Here is a 19,055-nt window from a genome sequence, read left to right as displayed (position 1 = left end):
GCATCCCCATGCCGCTCTCCCCCTCCCTACCTCCCTGCCTCCCAAGAGAGTTGCATGCTCTGATGTGACCTCTTCCTTCCCCTGTCTGCTCTTCTTCCTCCCTACTGTGTCAGCCCCCCATCTCCCAAGAGGTGTGCAGTCCATGCAGTCCAGCACACCAGGTAGTCAATTTGTAACTTTCAGGTTGCCCCGCCCCCAAAGAACAAGCTTTCCCCTGTACTACATCAGTGCCTCTATAATTAATTGATCACATGGATTTTCAGAATCATAACCAGCAATTAATTAAGAAAAGAGGGCAATCCCTCCCCTGTTAATCTTTTCTAGAGTGTGAAAATTTGGAGGATTAAGTGAACAAAATAAAAGGAAATGGCCATCAACAGATTTATTGGCGTTCCTTCTTGCAAAAATCTTTTTGGCGGGATTTGCAGGCAGCAGATTAATGCAAATCAGTCTTGTCTTGAAATTAAAAGTGCATGTTTATGAAGTGAAAGCTTAGTGGGAGTGTTAAAGACCAACTGATGTAACATGTGAGGGGGGGGCAACAGAGTCGAGAGTAGAAACGGCCCGGAGACAGCAGTTATATCCACGACACTGCATTTTCTTTTCTCCTTCAGAAAAGAGCACTGCCCTGTAGTCACGACTCACGTGATGCTGAGTGTGTAGAGGAGAAACTGTGTGTGTGGATGTGTCTGTGTGTATGTCTGTGTATGTGTGTGGGTCTGTGTGTTGAAGGGGAAGAGAGGGAGGCACACACAGAGAGATAGCTGGCAAGCTAAAATGCCCTCTGTGCAGGAATTTACCAGATGGTACTGGACAGAAACCAGGGCTATGACACACACACACACACACACACACACACACACACACACACACACACACACACACACACACACACACACACACACACACACACACACAGTACATTATCTGAGCCTATTTGAGAATGAGAATTAAAGCAATTTATTAAATTTTGACACAAGATTATGCAGTAAGAAACCAAAGAGTTATTAAAATGAGCCTAAAGCAAAATTTAACCTTAGGTCATCCGGCTGTTTGCAATTAAAAACAGACTATTAGGCAATCACAATATTAACAATGCAACTAACACTAAGCCTCATAAAGTGAGACAACAGACAAAGGATTGCAAGAGTAGGCACATTAGAGATTTCAGGGTGAACACCATACCATACAATCCTGTATAACATAATGCAATCTAATGAAATGGCCTTACAACAAATCAATGGCTCTGCGATGAATGTTATCTCCATGATGCTCATTTGCTGTCTAGTTTCATTTCTTGAGACGGGCCATGGTGTTGTTGTGTTAGATAACACTGCAGCGGATGTTACAATAGCTCACTGGGTTGAGAGGGGGGGGCCCAGAGGCCATAAGGCTATTGCAGAGGCGTCTCTTCCCCGGCTCTGTCTCCCAGCTTTCCTCGCCACTCTCAAATGCCCTGTCATAATAAAGGCTAAAAGCCCCCCCCACCCACTAACATGATGCATTTACTTGCATCACCCACACAATAGCCTGAACATTCCAAACTTCCAATAATCTCAACGGAAATCTCCTACAACTTCAATTAAGTGATAATAAAAAATGTATTAGTTATCTGATCAAAACAAACATAAAATTAGCGCGTGTCTTTGTGTCTGCAGAATATAAGACATGCACCGCCAGTTTTCATCATTGTTTATTTATTTTTTCATTGTTCTGGTTAAGGCTTTTAGCCAACGATTATGCTCGTTTGTACACAACAGGAAAAAGGAAGCCTCTGTGGGGAGACAGTGGAGGCAAGCAGTTACACAAGCAACAACAGGAAGGCACAGGATAGCGACAGAGGGGGGAGGGGATTCATGATGTTTCATATTGTTCCAATACAATACAGACGCCCGAGTGAGGTTAAGGGATGTTGTGCTGCTTCTGTAATGTAAGCAGAATTGAGATGATGGCACACACTTGTCACAATAAAGGAATGTGCGTCACGCATAACCACCTGAGATGACAGAAGTGGCTGAAGATGCAGAAGTTTGGTTAACCATTTGAGAACGAAGCACAGCACGCTTTCACAAACAAGGGTGCTTTTTATTCAACGCTGTGACCTTTAGATTAAAAATTAAACAGGATTACTGTGCCTCTCAGCCTTAATGGTTCTTCTGAGCTTTAAAATCCACTGTACTATGAACTGTAACTCTACCAACATCAGCTGACTGAGGAGTCTGTGCTAAATAGAAGTCAGCTAAACTTAGCTGAAATGTGCCAGCTTTATATATACAGACACACACAAGCATCTGAGCTTTCAAATGCCACTAGCCTCAAACACTAATTTAGGGCCCACTGAGTGGTTCTGTAACTGTATATCTGGCACACGGGAGCCACTTCACAGAGATGTGTAATTAGCCTAAATCATGGTTGATATCTGATGTCTTGTATGTAAGTCAAAGTTCTGCCATTTCCCCCCGACATAAACGGTTGTTCCTCATTACCAGAAACTGAGAAAAACAGTTCAAAAGCCTTCAATCACGTCAGTTTAAGGTCTAATGCTTCATTCCTGCTAGCTAGTTTAGATAAGAACACCCATTCTCACACACACACACACACACACACACACACACACACACACACACACACACACACACACACACACACACACACACACACACACACACACACACAAAACCCCTGCCAGGATCATTAGAGATCTTCATCGAGTGCTCCATAGCGTCTATCATGCAATGACAAATTTGTGCAAGACACCATGAAGGCCAAACATACCCTCTCTCTAGTCCCCCTATCAACCAGCATGCATGCACACACACACACACATACACTCTCCCTTTTTAACTCTATGACTTCTGCATCTTGATTCCTCATTGCCCATTTCCACCACCTGTGTCTATGTGAATATATTAAAACCAGAAAGACAGGAGAAAGACTCTGATTATGTTACTCTTTAATTTGACATCATGACAACCCAAAACGAGCCAAAAACATATCCTGCCAATTTTCTGTTACATCCTGTTCAGCATAAGCTTGACATTACTTCAGTATTAAGAACACATCCCGTACACAAACACACAGGAGTTTCTTAGCAGGCTCGGTGCGAGGACTCACACAGCAAACTGAAGTTGCACGGAGGGGATTTTCAGCGGCTGAGGCAAACAAAAAAAAAGATTGAAAAATGAGCCGGAATGCTGGTGTGACCGTTCTCAAAGTGGCAAACCTGAAATAAAGTTGGATTCGATTCTGGCCAAATATTTTCTTCTAGCTTTAGCCGCTCAGATTTTTCTCACCTGTGTTTATAATCACACAAATATCATGTTCTGAAACTCTCTTGAGCTTGGCATTTTCAAATAACATAACAAAGTGACTGTTTAATAACTGAATCAATTATCAAACAATCACAGCAGCAGAAGCGCTTACAGAAACAATTATCAGCTGTTGCCTCTTCTAGCTATGATACAATTAAGAGAAGTCAAAGCATGGCATGGTGCTCATCATCTGATGATTGCAGACAATAAACATGATATCATCTCCTTTTCAGAGAAAGCCTGTACTGTATCATTAACTGGGCTATATGTAACCATCTAGCCCTGTTCTCTACCTACCGGCAGGCTGACCATGTCACTGTTGTGCCAGATCTCTGTGTTTTTCAGAAGCTGGTGATGGGATGGGTCTGCTCTCCAGGGGATACCCTACAACCTGGAGGACCACTCTAACCAGCACCTCTACGACACCGTGAACTAGGTGACTGCCAAACAGCCACTACAGCCGCAGTAAAAGATGACGATGCTGAAGTCCACATCTAACTCACAGCTAATCATGAGACCTAAATCTGTTGGGTGAATCGTGACTCATATCTTGGATCTTGGTCATACCACATAAAATCATCTTCATCGTCATAATCATCATGTGGCCAAACTGCCCTTCCCAAGCTGCTTCTGAATGACACTAGGCTGGGTTGATTTAAAAAAAAAAAAGAAGAAAGAAAAAAAAAGAACAAGAAGCTGTGTCAGACTTTTTACATTTTGAAAACACAGAGAGGAAAATCTACGACTGACAACCACAACAGAGTACAAGTCTGGTTTAAAAGACATGTGTTTGATGACCTGAGTTCAGCGGATCCTTTTGGAACATCCAGTCAATGAGGCTTAACCTTTGGATGACTGCTCCACGGCTCACACCTCCCCTGTTTGGGGCCCAAAGAGTTTCAACACTGACCCTCTAATTCTCTCGGTACGTGCTGTCTGTCTGAGTGCTCTGGCACAGGGTGTCTGAATATCAGGACAGATTTAAGCACTGATTTAGAAATGGCAGCCTGTCCAGAAATGTATGAGAAAGAGGGCTATTTGATTCATGCCCGGTTCTATTCAATTCAATTTATTGTCATCACACAAAGCAGAGCCAGTGCAATGAAATTTGCAGCATCAATCAGGGCAACACAGCGACACGACGAGTGCACAGACCGAGACCTTCACTGGCTCAAATAGGAAGGAAGATCAATACAATGTTCTCCATAGAATTACCATACGATAACATGCATGGGAGTATAGGGTAAGATAAACAGCAGATTAACGAGTTTATTAGTAACCTGTTATTACTGATAAAGTGGCAGATCCAGTCATTGTGTTGTTCCATAACATGAACAGCGCAGACAAACACATGCACACATATACATACAGCGTGTCCTGGCACAGCGAAGCTTTAATATAAATGTCCCCTCAGCTGGAAATTGTTTCCAGCACAGCTGAAAGACCGCTTTTATTGAGCTAGTTAAACACCCCCACCCCATCCCCCTTTTCTCCTACACACAACCAGCACACACGCTCCCTCTTTCTACTCAACATTATACTTATAAAGAAACACAAGGTATTTTTCTGCATTTGTAGGCCTTTTGTTTTAGATTTACTTAAATTACACACCGAAAAACCAACAGTGTCACAGTTTTAAGTAAAGTCCTCCTCATGTAATGTCGTTTGAATGACATTAAATATAAAGCATGACATTATAAGAGGACCCAAAAGTCTGCAAATGTAGTTAATGCCTGGTGTAAACCTGAAATAAATGCATTTTGAATGAACATGTTTGTGCAGAATTTTCATCAGCGGGGAAAAAAAAGGAAAAATGGAAAAATACAAAAGCGTCCAGTTTGCATTAATGATTCACATTAGTTCACATTGCCGGTTGGGAAAAAAATGACAATGAGCAGAATATTTAATGACGCTATCATGCCCCCTTTGCACAACTGCCTCGGGTGGTTGAGAAAACGATATAAATGAACAAAAGGTTTTCACTCGGTCTCCTTTTGGAAAACAAGACTTTCTATGTAAAGGACATTATAATGAGCTTTTGTTAGACTGCTCATCTTGCTTTTCACGTCTAACTCTGTGGCCCTTTCTCAGCTCGTGTTTCTCTTCCTCTTTTTAGCTTCTTAATTCAGCCGGCTGAAGCATGAATTTAATTCCTTTGGTATTAGATGGCAGCTCAGCTTCTCCTTATCTCTCTTTTACAGTTAAGCTGCTGTTTTCTTAGACGTTAACTTAAAATACATTGTGGTCCTGTCTTTGATTATATTTCTGGGTTTATGGCGATTTAAAACAGATGAAGAACAGTGGTGGGATTGTGCTTTTGGGTGTTTTTCTGCCAGAGTTATATTCGTATACATCGTAGGATGGGCCTTCAGCTGCGTCAAGTTGGGAGATTTACAATTTACAGGAAACATAATTGAATGTATTAATGACATTTGCATGATTATAGACTCACAGTGTCTTTTTGTATGGCTAGCCAGTGACATAAGGCGTTAAATGATGCAGTGCCAGCAGCACAGGAACAACATCATTACATGCAAACAGCGGCTTTTTGAAGCCAGTCCAGTTTGTCATAGGATCTGGAGCAAAAGTGAGCTGGCGTGGGTGTTACTCCACCGGCAACACCAACAGCAAATAAGGCACATTTAACAGCAAGAACAGGTTGTGAGTTTGCTGCTTCCTTCATGCAAATATGCACATGCACACATTTGTCAAAAAATAAACATGCACATCGACATCAAAAGCAGCTGCAAGCGCACGGGGGATTCATTTGTTGAGTTCGTGAGCGCTTGTGTACGACTTTCGCTCATACCCTCTCATTTAAGTCATGCTTGGACTGAACCATTTGGCACAAAAGCGTAAGAGTGTCCTCAGTTTACTTTTGTCCTGAGGTGTTTTGTGTCCAGCATCTACTACAAAGAACATTTCTGTGTTTGAAGAGCTCAGTGCCAAGGAATCACAGTTGTCACATCACTATTATTGTTCCAAGGACACAAACTACAACTGCAACCTGAATTATATACAGTTTTGTATTTTCAATTGAGTGCAGTTATAGCCGTTTAAATTCAGTTTAGCTTTTAGAATTTAAAAATGTTCTGTTTTAGTTTCAGTGTTAGTTGGTAACTGCATGCAACAGCTGCCTGTCTACTATTAAGACTATTAAGAGGATCAGAATCAGACGAGTAGACCAGTTTCATCTTGAATTACCAGCCCCCACTCGCCCCCAAAATGATGAAGCAGTTCAACGCATTCCTCAGCCTGTGCAAAGCCATACCTGCCAACACCAACTGCTGAAAAGGGGAGGGTTTTCTAACGTAATAAGCACAAGCGCACTCTGGCTTTTTCCTTGTAATTCCTTGAGGTTTCTTAAACAACTATTCCCTCTTTTAATAAAATCTGTGCCAATCCTGAATTTAAAAATAGAAAAAAAAATCCAACTTTAACTTTATTATAAGGATCCAAGCGAGGAAGTAACACTTATTTATACTCCACAGTATTTTGATTGTGGAGTTAATGTTTAAAAGCACCTGTAACAGCACAGAGGCTGAAGGGAAACTTAAATTCTGCAGAAAACAAATTGATGATCATAATTGATGTTTATTGTTTTTGCTTTGGGAAACTTAAATATCAATGAGTTTACTTTTTTATAAGTTGAGGCCTTTATTCCTCCACAGCTGCTCCATATGTTACTCATTCTTCAACCATAATGTTTTACTTTGGTTCGGAGCAGCCAAGAAAAAGGAAACAAAAGGAGGTTAATCATCAACTGTATATAAAAGATGGCCCCACAGCTTCCAGGTCAGAAAAGTCTGCATTCTTTCCAAAGGCCAGTCCTTTTTTATGTTCAGTTTGTCAATTATTTTCCCACAGGGAGAATAACTGATTATAAAGGATGGCATGGAAAAGGATGGGTGGGCAATGTCCAACAAAATAAAGCCAACATGGAAGTGGCAAAAACTGCAGGTCCTCTAGGTGTCACTTGAGGCTGTTTCCAAAAGTCAGCCAATCCCCAAAATGAATAACTTAACAGCATTGGAAAGCATGGTTATGACCTGGTACAAAACACAGTTTGAACCTTTATGGACAGTCTATTCAGGGCATGGCTAAATTGTTTTGACAGGTATCCCAACAAGGCCAGCTGATCAGCATCTGCTAGGCTTCATCCACATCCTCCCAGTAACTAAACTGGACCTGTTCACTCTGTGTGTGTGCTGTTGGAGCATTTTTAAAGTATTATCTGTCTAATTTTCTTCCTTGTTTTCTACTACAGACCAGCCTATAAGTTTGTGCTTTAACTTTGGTGACTGGTATTCAGTATTTATTAGTCTGTTCCTTAGCACTAATTAGCTGATATGTGCATATCTGCACTGGACAGTTACAGTTTATGAATGCAGCTTGCTAACCAAAGCTTGTCACCTTTATCACTCCACCCATGAGATAACCTCCAGCGTCAAAAAAAACAAAACAAAAAACCCCACAAAAAACAAGGCGTTGTCCAAAGCACTAAAGGTTAGACTTCAAAATGCAGAGTCAGAAGTCAGTGATGATGTCATTGCTACATCCATCTTTTATACTGCATGCAAGTCCATCAGTGCATCATTTACGTACAGTCTATGGTTGAGCTGAATGTAAACACGGTATTCACTTACAGCACTACCCTAACTCTACAAGCACACACATGTCTAGAAGAAAACTTACAGCTTCTTGAAAGGTTATGCTCATAAGCTTCTGATAATTCATATTTTTTACGTTAACAAGGACAATACTGCTTAATAGAACAACACGTCAAAGGAAACAGACATGGAAGCTGGGAGAAAGAGATCAGGGAGTACTAACAAGTACGTAGCACTACATCTTTGCAGCACATTCACAGGATGCACATGCCCAGACACAGGCCACAATGAAGAACATGCAGGCAAACGTAAGCAAAAAACAGTTACATAAGGTATCGATGGATAACAGCTTCTCAAATTGGACTTCCTGTTGGTGTTGTGGACATGCATCAATGCAATTAAATTACCTCTATACAGAGGACTGCTGGGCATATACATTGACAAGAGCTTTTCTAATATCATTAACTGTAAATACAGCTTTGAAGAGCGATGCAGTCCATTTTGCAGCGACAAAGCATCGCCTCACAGATTAACTATAAATACAGCAACACAGTCCACAAACAGATCATCAAAAACCTTGACAACTGTTTTTTTTTCCTCAATCCCATCAATCAAAATATCGACTAAATGTATTTGGCTCATTTATCTTTGTTAAAATATTTATATATATTTTAGCTGCTGTATCTATTCGAATCTCCTGACTGGCTTGAAATTAATATGAAGCAGGCACACGGCTCCTGCACCTTCAGAACTACCATCAGAACTTTCCATGGCTCTGCGAGGCCTGCATGTGACGATGCCAGAGTCAATATGTCAACTGCTGCACGGGGGCAAGATGACGTAATCCTGATCTGTGACTGAACACCGGCAGCACGTGGCATTGGTAGCACACACATATCCAACTACATGCTTTCTCCAACTGGCGCTGTCAGGCTTCAGTCATGTTCTCGCTCCCTCTGAAAGTGTCAATCAAAGCCTTGTTAGCATCTCCAGCCTGAAGCTGACAACGCCTGCAGATCTGTCACCGTGGCATACGTGCTGAGCTAAGCTCTAGCTGGAATCAGAACATCAGAACCGGGAGCGTTGTTTTCAGCAGCAAGGATTCCCCACCCATTGTTTCTTTCATTCCTCATCTGCCACCGACACACAGCTGGCCTCTGACCCTGACCTTTGACTTCTTTTGTATGTGTGTGTGCGTGCGTGTGTGTGTGTGTGTACCCAAATAAGTCACTGAGCTGTTTTCGAAGCCACACACAGAGTAGATTTATCCAATCCTAATACCACTAAACAAATCTGCTATAGAGCATTCCTTTACATTAAACACAGTCACAGTGGCGTAATTAAAACAGCTGGTTCGACAATAAGGATTTAGCCATGAATCAGTTAATCAAGTCATCATAAGTCAATAGACAGAACAAAGAAAAAATGAACAATAAGTGAATAAAAGTCCGTTTTAAGTTGAGATTTGCTCAATGACATCCACACGCTGCTGTACCAACTTCACTGTCTCCATCAAACCACATCAGCAGCATTTCCAGGCAAAAGACAGAAGACTTCATTGACTTAATAATAATAATTATTGACTAGGAGCTCACACTGATGTTTTTTTGTTTGGCATCATAAATGAATGATCAAGTTGTAATGAAGCTAGGCCCTCCATGCCAAAACGAGCCAGTTTGGGTGGTTTGGCATTTAATAAGAATGCCTCCCGGGTGGGCGGCTTCCTCAGAATGCTTTCTGGGAACGCCCAGCCGGAAGGAAACCCAGGGGTAGACTCAGGAGGAACCGGAAAATGCTGCTTAGCCTACTGCCACCTCAGTCCAACTCCCGAGAGTTAGAACTGTACTGTACCACCTGGTTTGTTTTGAGTCAGAGCTGCAATCACCTCCTCCAACACAAATTAACATGTTCTTGCCAGTCCACAAATGACGGGGTGTCTGAATACTACACTCATTGTGTGTGAGTGAGTATGTGTGATCACAGTCTTTATTTCATATCATCTCATAGCAGGATCGCATGTGTCCCTGTAGTAGTAACTTCATCCAACCAGGAAGAAGGACCAAACAGTTAAATTCATTTAAAATTTGCAGGAGCAGTTGATACAAAACTGGATACAAACTATTTCTTTTTGTGTCAATCAAACAGCTAATTCCTAAATGACTGCTTATTTGATAAAATAGCTGGAAAATGTCCATCGCAAGTTCTTAAAGACCAAGCGGATGATTTCAAAAAGCTGCATTTTTGCTTTAAAATAGCAGCTAGCTAAACGGCTAATTCGCTGACTTGTGGAAGCACCCTTCACTGACCCAGTCACCAAAACTCCTCTGCATCACTGACAAAAATCTGAGATGTGTCCATACGATTAAGAGGTCTGCAAACAGGTTAAACCAAAACTTGCTGTTGTTAATGGTTTAAAACAAGCATTAGCATACAAATGCTGCTGTTTCGTGGTCTGTTACAAGTCTATGTAAGCTGGAGCTCCCTGTCTTGCCTGTTAAGCTGGGACATATCGAAAGCAGCGATGTCTGAAATTCACTCTCTGCTCTGTGGGCCTTTCAGTCTCGTCTGCGGCGTATTCATTCAGCTGGGCTTATCTGAACAAGGGCGCTGCTATCTTCTCCTCTTCCCGCTACGCTCTCCGTCTCTCGTCTCGTCTTGTTGCCACAACACATACCTGCAGTGCACAAAGACCTATCCTTCTACATACTTTCACACAGACACACACCCAGACTCAGATCCAAGCGTCTCACTGTTGCCATGGGGACTATTTCAACCCTGTCAGCACTTCTAAGATCTGCGAGAGGTAATTTGCCCCTCTTCCCATGCTTCGCAGTCTTTCTATCTACCCATCCTCCCCTCCTCCTGCTCCTCCTCCTCTTCTTCTTCTTCTTCTTCTCCCATTCGAAGATGGAAAAAAAAAATCCCATCCTCCATTCTCGAGAGGCATGACTATTGCTTCTCCTATTCTTTCTGTCAGATTCATTCACCCACAGTGTTTGGCACCAGCAATCTCCTCTCCTCCTACTCTCACTCCCACTCTATACAGCCTTTATGAGGCTGTGTGTATACACTTGCTTCTTCCTCAGGCTGAGTGAACATTGAGGGGGGGGGGGGGGGGGGGGGGGCTTGGGGAGAATGTGCATCTGCTGCTGATTTCAGCCACACAGGATCAGCTAAGTGCTGAGAGCTGAGATTTTCCCCCCAAATTTCCGTGGGGAACACAAGGGGCCAGTTTGATGTATCGACTGAAGCCACACCACAAAAGGGAAGATTAGAAAACCTGAAGTGTCTTACTCATGTGGCGAATCTGACCTTTATGTTTCTTCTGCAGGCATTTTGATAGCGTAAGCCTGGAGCAGGCATAAAAAAACGATTTAAAAAAGGGGGAAAGGATTACTACTTTGGAGAAGTGAAAAGAATATTATTACTCTACCTCTTAAGAAATGAACTTTATGGCCAGCACTGCCGATAAATGATGTAATAATAATGTGATACTTCCCCAACGGGGGAAATTCTCAGAGAACAAATCAGGCAGAGCCATAAACCAGCTGGCAGGGATTCACTGAGTTGCTTGAAGACAATTTAGCAGGAGGCTTGTGGCTCAAAACCAAAGTTCACTGGCTGAACGATGCTCTTGTGCTACCATAAAAAAATTAAAATAATTATATCCACATCCACAGCCATGGTGACATAATATTTTAGTATTCAGCTTCCAGTACTTTACAGGTCAAAAGATGAAAGATCCGGCTCATGATTATGTCTGTAATCTGTGAGAATCCCTCGCCATGAGCTACACTTTGAGATGCTCTAACACACATATACACAGTGGACGTCTCATTTACTTCCTCATAGCGTTATCCAAATATCCCGACAACATTATGGACCTGCAGCTAAGGGGATCAGCTGAACTTGGACAGGCCGGAGCAGGGCCACAGCTGGGATAGCTGATCTCCCGGAGGGGCCATATTACACGGTTTATCCTTTCTATACATAGACCTGTAAGTATTCTTAGTGCCACCACACGCTGGCAGCAAAGATAACAGCCATAAAACTGTCATGCCCACGGGAAGGGAAGCACTACGTCTGAGACCCAAACCCAGCTAAATGCACTTTGTAATGCTTTTAATTTGTGACTGTAGGGAGATGCACAGGAGGCTGACGTAAATCCTTACGAGAGCTCATAATACACATGACAGCCAGTAAGCTAGTGTAAAACAAGTTAAGATGTCATAGTGACTGAAAGAGTTGCCTGATGATGACCACTTTTTACTGCCTCTGTTTTAAGGTCTACATCAGTAGGTGTGACATGCCGCTGTATGACGCTGATTTTATAAACTCCAGGGTGCTTTCAGGCTTTCTGCGATGGTACAAGGCTCCAATCTGATAAAGGCATGAGGAACAGATCTGAGCGGGAAGTATCATCAAACTGGGAAATGCAGAGTAATCGCAATACGATAAATCACAGCAACATAATTAAAAGTATGTGTTCCCACAGGATCGTGCTGCTGGTTACTGCAGTTTCTGCTCATGTTTTACAAATGTTTGTGCATCCACTGCCTTCTTTTTTCATGTGTTTGTGTGTGTTTTAAAATGCACTGATCTCTTTAAACTTCATCTAACGTTTCCAGGATGCCATTGTCTTCCATGGCTCCCTCTGCAGCGTGAAGATGAATTTCTAAACCCTTGTAACTTTCTTGAGTAATGCATGTGCAATTAATTCAACTTTTTAGCCTCAGGATTTACGAAAGGATGCCGATCAGAGCTCAAGTGGAGCAAATGATCGGTCCAGCAGTTTGCAATCTAAATATGTTCAATTCAGGTCTGAGGTTCTGATTTCTTCCAAAAGCTGGACCCAGGTAATGTTAAGCTTTATGTCATTAGCAAAACTGCCTGTTAATCTCCCCAATCAACTTCTTTCTCCACATTTCCTAACTTTTTAAGTTCTCTCTGGATACAACTGCCTCAACACAGCAAGATAATATGATGCATAAAAATGAAGGTACACTTGATGATGGATTGTAAATGGAGTATAAAGCTTCCAGAGCTTGCTAATGGAGCTTCACACTTTTAAAACTTTTTACAACATGTACTTTTAAACAGTCAGCAAAAAGAAAAAGAAAAAAAAAGTTAAACTTCCACATTTTATTTCCAGAGAACCTCTGGAGACCCAAATTTGATCAGCCATAAAGGGTCACACATACAGCTGAATTAATAAAAGCAGAAGTAGCGGTCGTGGGCAGGACACACTCAGACGCGTTTGCTTTCAAGTCCGAAGCCTGAGGAAATGAATGGGTGTGAATGTTAAAACAGCGGAGGAGCTGACAGGCATTTCTCTTACCATGTCCGCTGGGGTGCTGCCCGTCATCGTGAAGCTTCTCCCGGTACTCGGAGGTGTTCAAACGCACATACACACACACTCACAACTCTCTCTCGCAGGACGGATGCCAATATTCCTTCTCTTTTTTTTTCTTCCTTTTTCTCGCACTTGTAAAAAAGCTCCCCGCAGCTCTGACAAACGCGTCCTTGTGGTGTTTTAAAAGCAGGAAATAAATTTTTATTCCCGGTGACTCGCTCTTTCTATCTCTGTCTGTCTTTCTTTTTTTTCCCACAGTCACAACACTGAGGTAGCCGAGACGTGTGAAAATGCCTCTTCCTCTCTATTGCACAATCATTTCGTTAATTTCTCTCCCTCACAAATCACTGATTTGGGGCAATATACTTAAGATTAGAGGGGCAAGCTGTCGACCCGAGGGCCTCCTTTGACCCTCGAACATCAACAATATCCCGATTCAGAAAAAAAGAGGTGCCTACGACATGCGAAAAAGCCAATACTGCTGGCACATCCGGACGCGGACCTTGTTCTCTCGGGGTGGAAAAAGAACAAAAAACATCCGCAAGGTTAACGGCTGCCGTCCTCTGATAAACTCGGACACGTCCGCCGGTCGGCGTGAAAAGGCGAAACGGTGATATGAGCCGGTCCTGCTCTTTAAAACGCGGGTATGACCGCTGTTAACGTTTCAGACTGCACTGCTGCACCTTTAGGACCCGTTCAGCTGTCATTCCGCTGCCTCGAATCCGAGTAAAGCTACCCAACGATCCAGAACTTCCGGTGTGGGTTTTCGAAATAAAACAATGTAACTCCTTAAAGGCTTTTTGTGTGAAAGTTTTTCTTTGAAAAAATTTGAAAAAAATAATTTATAAATCGTGACATTAGTCTAGCATTTTGGGGTATCTATCTATCTATCTATCTATCTATCATTTCATTTTTTTCATATCATAGAACTTCCCAATTAAATTGTAATTCTGAAACATTATGTGGTTGGCTCCTTCCACTAAAGTAAGTAATAATATTAATAAATATAAAACACATATTTTCTATTATTATAGTATATTATACTATTGTTGTAGTTGTTCACTCATAATTTGTTTGATTACTCCAGAAAACTACTCATGTAAGCTGCACAGCTATTTTATTGACGAACATCTATACAATAGCCTATTAAACATTCATCAAATATTTCATTATCCTTAATGAGCTGTGACAGTGCACCGTGACCTGAAAATCCCAAATGAAAAATTATCTTACTTGTAGGGCACAAGTGGCCTCATGTTATCATTTGTAATTATTCATCTGATTTCTTTGACCAGTCTATTACTGGGCCAATGCAAAGACACAGACGGTCACACTCACCTGTGGCCAATTTACCTGACCCATGCATGTCTTTGGACTGTGGGAAAAAACAGTTTTCCCCATGCATGTGCAACCTTCACACGGACTGGTGGATTTGAACCCAGACCTTATTATTATTATTATTATTGCTCTATTACTTATCTATAAGTAATAGAGCAATAATAATGGAAGAGTGGGAAGCTACAGGGTTAACATTTTGGTTGATCTGATTGGCAATAAAAAAAATATATATATATATATGTTATGAAAACGACAAATTCTTCAGATATTTTCAACCAATTTCTTAGGGTTCATTTTTGTTTTATTTTGAAGTGAGAATTGGCTTATATCCGGATGTCGGCGCCGTTTGTTTTATTTAACATGGCGTCAGTAGCCAGATTTGGGAGGTGGATCAGGAAAGGGAGTGTTGAACATTGTTAATAAAAGTAGTGGGGCCGTGGATTGGAAGACAGCGCAGTGCAGTTTGGTGGAAGAATAACCAATCACACTTCCACAGCAGCAAGAAGGGCAGAGAACACACAAGAGGGGCAAAGGTGGAAATCTAATAGGCCATATCCAATCTTGCACAGATTGCTGTAATCTTATTCTTCTTTTGTCTTTATTTACAAAATCTCAGTTAATAAAGCCTTTCTTAATCATTTGTCACTAAATGAAATTAAGATATCGTGTTGATTGATACCCTTCTTCGCCAGTGCCCCTCTGGAAAGGTTAAAGGTAGGGGACTCAAAGTTGTACAGTTGCACTTGCAGACAGGACTTTGTGACATCACTTCCATTAGTGAGCTGTGACTTAGACGATGAGACAAGGCAACAAGGATCCTCCTGTAATCCCCCTTAATCAATAAATCAGACATTCAGTACACGGGGAAGAGTAAAGAGCAGCAGTAAAACAGTACTGTATATTTTACATTTAACATCGTTAGTATTGTATACAATAAATGGACTACTTAACAAGTAATCGGATTAAGAAGTGAAAAAACATGACAGCTTTATAATATGAATTCAATATAGCTGTCAGGTTATTTATAGCATACATCTAATACATGTAATATAATATCCTGTCCTTGATGGAGTGCTCTGCCTTGTGTGGGTGCGTGTGCATGTGTGTGCGCACTTGTGTGGCCCTGTTTCCGTCAGGGGTCGAGATATGCATCGGCAGCAGGTCTGTCATCTCTCTGGTGGAGTGAATGAAATCCATTGTGGCATCAGGAGAGGCTTTTTCTAAGAGATCTACTGGATTAACTACCTAATCTCCCCACTATAAAGGGAGAGTGAAGAGGGCAAGTGAGTTACACACACACACACACACACACACACACACACACACACACACAGCCATCAGCATGCCTGTACAAGCATAGTAAAGTGTGAAAGTGGTTTTGTTGGCTTTGTTTTCCAAATTACGGTCAGTGTGTGATTTTCGCCAAGCAAAGGAGGGCATGGACTGAATATTACTGCCATTACCAAGTCATCTCTTAATTATTTTCTACCTGATTCATAATTATCCAATATATAAAATGATAAAATGTTAGAAGAACTGATTGCAAACTCAAGACGATTGCTTCTAATTGCTTGGTTTTGTCTGGATAACTATCTTAAACCTCTTCCACAAACTGGCACATTTTTTAAGCTTATTAAGTGTCATTTTAATGTTGAATATATGTTAGATACGTGGCTCATGTACACTCACAGCTTATTAAGTACACCATAGGTATACCTGACACAAGAACCTAATCAGCCAATCATATGGCAGCAACTCATATCTCATATGGTCAGGACAGCCTGCTGAAGTTCAAACTGAGCATGAGAACGGGGAAGAAAGGTGACTGTGAATGTGGCATGATAGACCAGTCTTCGTGGCACCGACAGAGTATTTCAGATTTCAGACTCAGATATTCCCACATAACCATCTCTAGGGTTTACAGAAACAGGCCAGAAAAGCAAAAATATCCAGTGAGCAGCACCTCTGGATGAAAATGCTATGTTGATGCCAGAGATCAGAGCAGAATGGCCAGACTGCCTTCAGCTGATAGGAAGCCAACAGTAACGCAAAAGAAAACACTTGTTACATCAAAGACATGCAGAAAGGCATTTATGAAAGGACAACATGTTGAACCTTGAAGCGGATGGCCTATACCAGCAGAAGACCACACTGTATTATTGTGAAACTGTCACAATAATTTCACAACAGAAGATTAGAAGAATGTTGCCTGCTCTATATTTTCTTGGCACACTTAGGCCTTCTTAGCACCAGCAGAATATAATTTAAACACCACAGCCTAGTATTGTTCTAGCAGCATAACATGCCATGTTACAAAGCTCAAATAATCTCAAACTGGTTTCTTGAACATGACAATGAGTTCAGTGTACTCAAATGGCCTCCCAAGACACCAGATCTCAATCCAGTCGAGCACCTTTGGGATGTGGTGGAACGGGAGAGTCACATCATGGATGTGAAGCTGACTTATCTACAGCAGCTCTTAGAAGCTCTAATGTCACTATGGACAAAAGTCCCAGAGGGATGTGTCCAGCACCTTCTTGATTCTATGCCACAAAGAATTAAGAGTGATCTGAAGGAAAAGCCGTCCATCCTGGTACTAGCAAGCTTATTAAGTGAAGCTGAAATGCAGATATTTTCCGTTATGATCCATAAAAGAAACGTCTGGTTGTAAAAGTTCCACATATTTGGCTTGCGTGCTGCCAAGTTATCAGTTTGTTACTTTACTGATAATGCTGTTATATCACTGTATGTAGGACTTTCATGGGGTGACATTTTATTATTGTTGCATTGTGGTTAAAGGTTGAGGTTATTTGCATTATATTAAAGCTGTACATAAGCCTAATGTCACATGGTATTTGATCTATGCCTTCTGTATCCAAGCTCGGATGCAAGACAGACTTTCCGCGGTCTTCTGCAGATGGGCTCCAACCAAAATGTCTCGTATCTGGATTAAATAATTCCAAGCATTCGTGAGCGTTCAGATTCTCTGTGTGCCTGTGCAGCATGTGTTTCCCTGCTCAGCACTTGTCTTTGCTTGTTTGACAGTGCAGGTCTGTGTAATATAAACTGCCCGGTCACCTCTGCAGTCCTTTACTTCCTCTATTCAAAGTCTGCTGATCAAATAGAAATGTTACATTCAGTTTAAAGACAGTACACCTCTGTAAGCATCTGCCTGGGCTCTAGACTGTTCTGCTGTCTCACTCAGGCCACACACATACAGAGACACATTTATGGAACCACAATGCTTGGCCACGACAAGGAAACAAATCCTTGGTTGCTTCATAGGTCAAAGGGCTTGATTAGAGATTAAGCAGCACAGTGTATCCACTTTCAGAGAAGATCTCTTTCCACTTCCAGTGACGCTACAAAACAGTTGTCGCATTTCAGCTTTGAAGGGCAGCACTCAGCGGTTAACACTGCTCCATATATAAACACTGACTCTCAGCCTAGCAGCGCTGGGATAGTCCTCTACCAGTGCCCTCTGCCTCTCCATGTTTCCCGCAGAATATTAACATGCGCCGTGTGTCATCAGCTATTCTTAGATCCTGAAGTAGACTTTGAGCTTGGACTGTGGCTCAAAGATTGGGGGGGGTTGTTTTGTTTTTTTCCTCTGGAAGCTATCAACGCAACACAACACGCAGTGTGACGCTTCACACCCTCAGACTGAGAGGACAATCCAGTTTGTCTCTCCCAATGGAGGTATGAGCAATTATTTCCCTACCACGGGCACGGTGTGGCATTTTATGTCTCCTTCCTGCTCATATGCTTTCATGCCCATCAGTCCCTCACTGAGAGAGATCAACAACCTAAACAATTGTGTGTTTATCCAAAAACATGTGTTTATCCAAATAATGAGCAAAACCAACAACCAGCCAATAGAAGGAGTGTTTTATAAGAACACAAAGCCACTGAATTCAACTAGTTCTTTCATTTTAAATAATCTCCTTGTCATTTTTTTGTTGTTGTTTTTTTGTGTGAAAAGCTCCTATGAATCTTTTCTGAGACTGACAACTCTGCTACAAATATCACCAATCCCCGAAGAGCTGCCATTATTATGCAGGATCAGGTCCCTCTCAAAAGCCGTAGTCTAAACCTGAGTTGGATTAGGCTCAGACTTACCAGGAGACACCCTAAGCCTGAGCTTATCTACAGCGAACTATTGTTGTGGGGATCAAGCGGAGGTGGGTACACCTCTAATCTGTCCACCTGTCTAACACACTTACTGTTAATTCTGCACAGGCATCTTGTCTGACATCCCCCTGACAGACCTTTGCTGAAAGCTAAATCTAGTTGCGTCTGTGATTTCAAGTTACTTCATTTATCTGTTTGTTTTGAATCGCTGTCGAGTGCAGTTGGTGGTTTCTCTGGAGTTAAGCAGTACATGCTCGTCACAGTTAAAACCTCCCCCCTCCATGGCTATGAAAACATTTGTCATCACCGCAC

The 19,055-nt window shown here is 41.8% G+C and overlaps 1 protein-coding gene across 1 annotated transcript in view; it reads right to left on the bottom strand.

Moving 5' to 3' along the window:
• ubl3a (ubiquitin-like 3a) overlaps positions 1–14,013 on the bottom strand; it is a 35,676-nt gene extending 21,663 nt beyond the window's left edge. The window contains exon 1 of the mRNA XM_005463259.3: positions 13,260–14,013. Within this exon, the coding sequence (XP_005463316.1) occupies positions 13,260–13,286 (27 nt within the window). The 5' untranslated portion in view covers positions 13,287–14,013. The remainder of the gene's footprint in view (positions 1–13,259) is intronic.
• Between the last annotated feature and the right edge of the window lie 5,042 nt (positions 14,014–19,055).

This window comes from Oreochromis niloticus, linkage group LG10 (assembly GCF_001858045.2).
Source record: "Oreochromis niloticus isolate F11D_XX linkage group LG10, O_niloticus_UMD_NMBU, whole genome shotgun sequence".
Taxonomy (NCBI): Eukaryota; Metazoa; Chordata; class Actinopteri; order Cichliformes; family Cichlidae; genus Oreochromis; species Oreochromis niloticus.
This window is presented reverse-complemented; position numbering and strand designations above follow the sequence as displayed.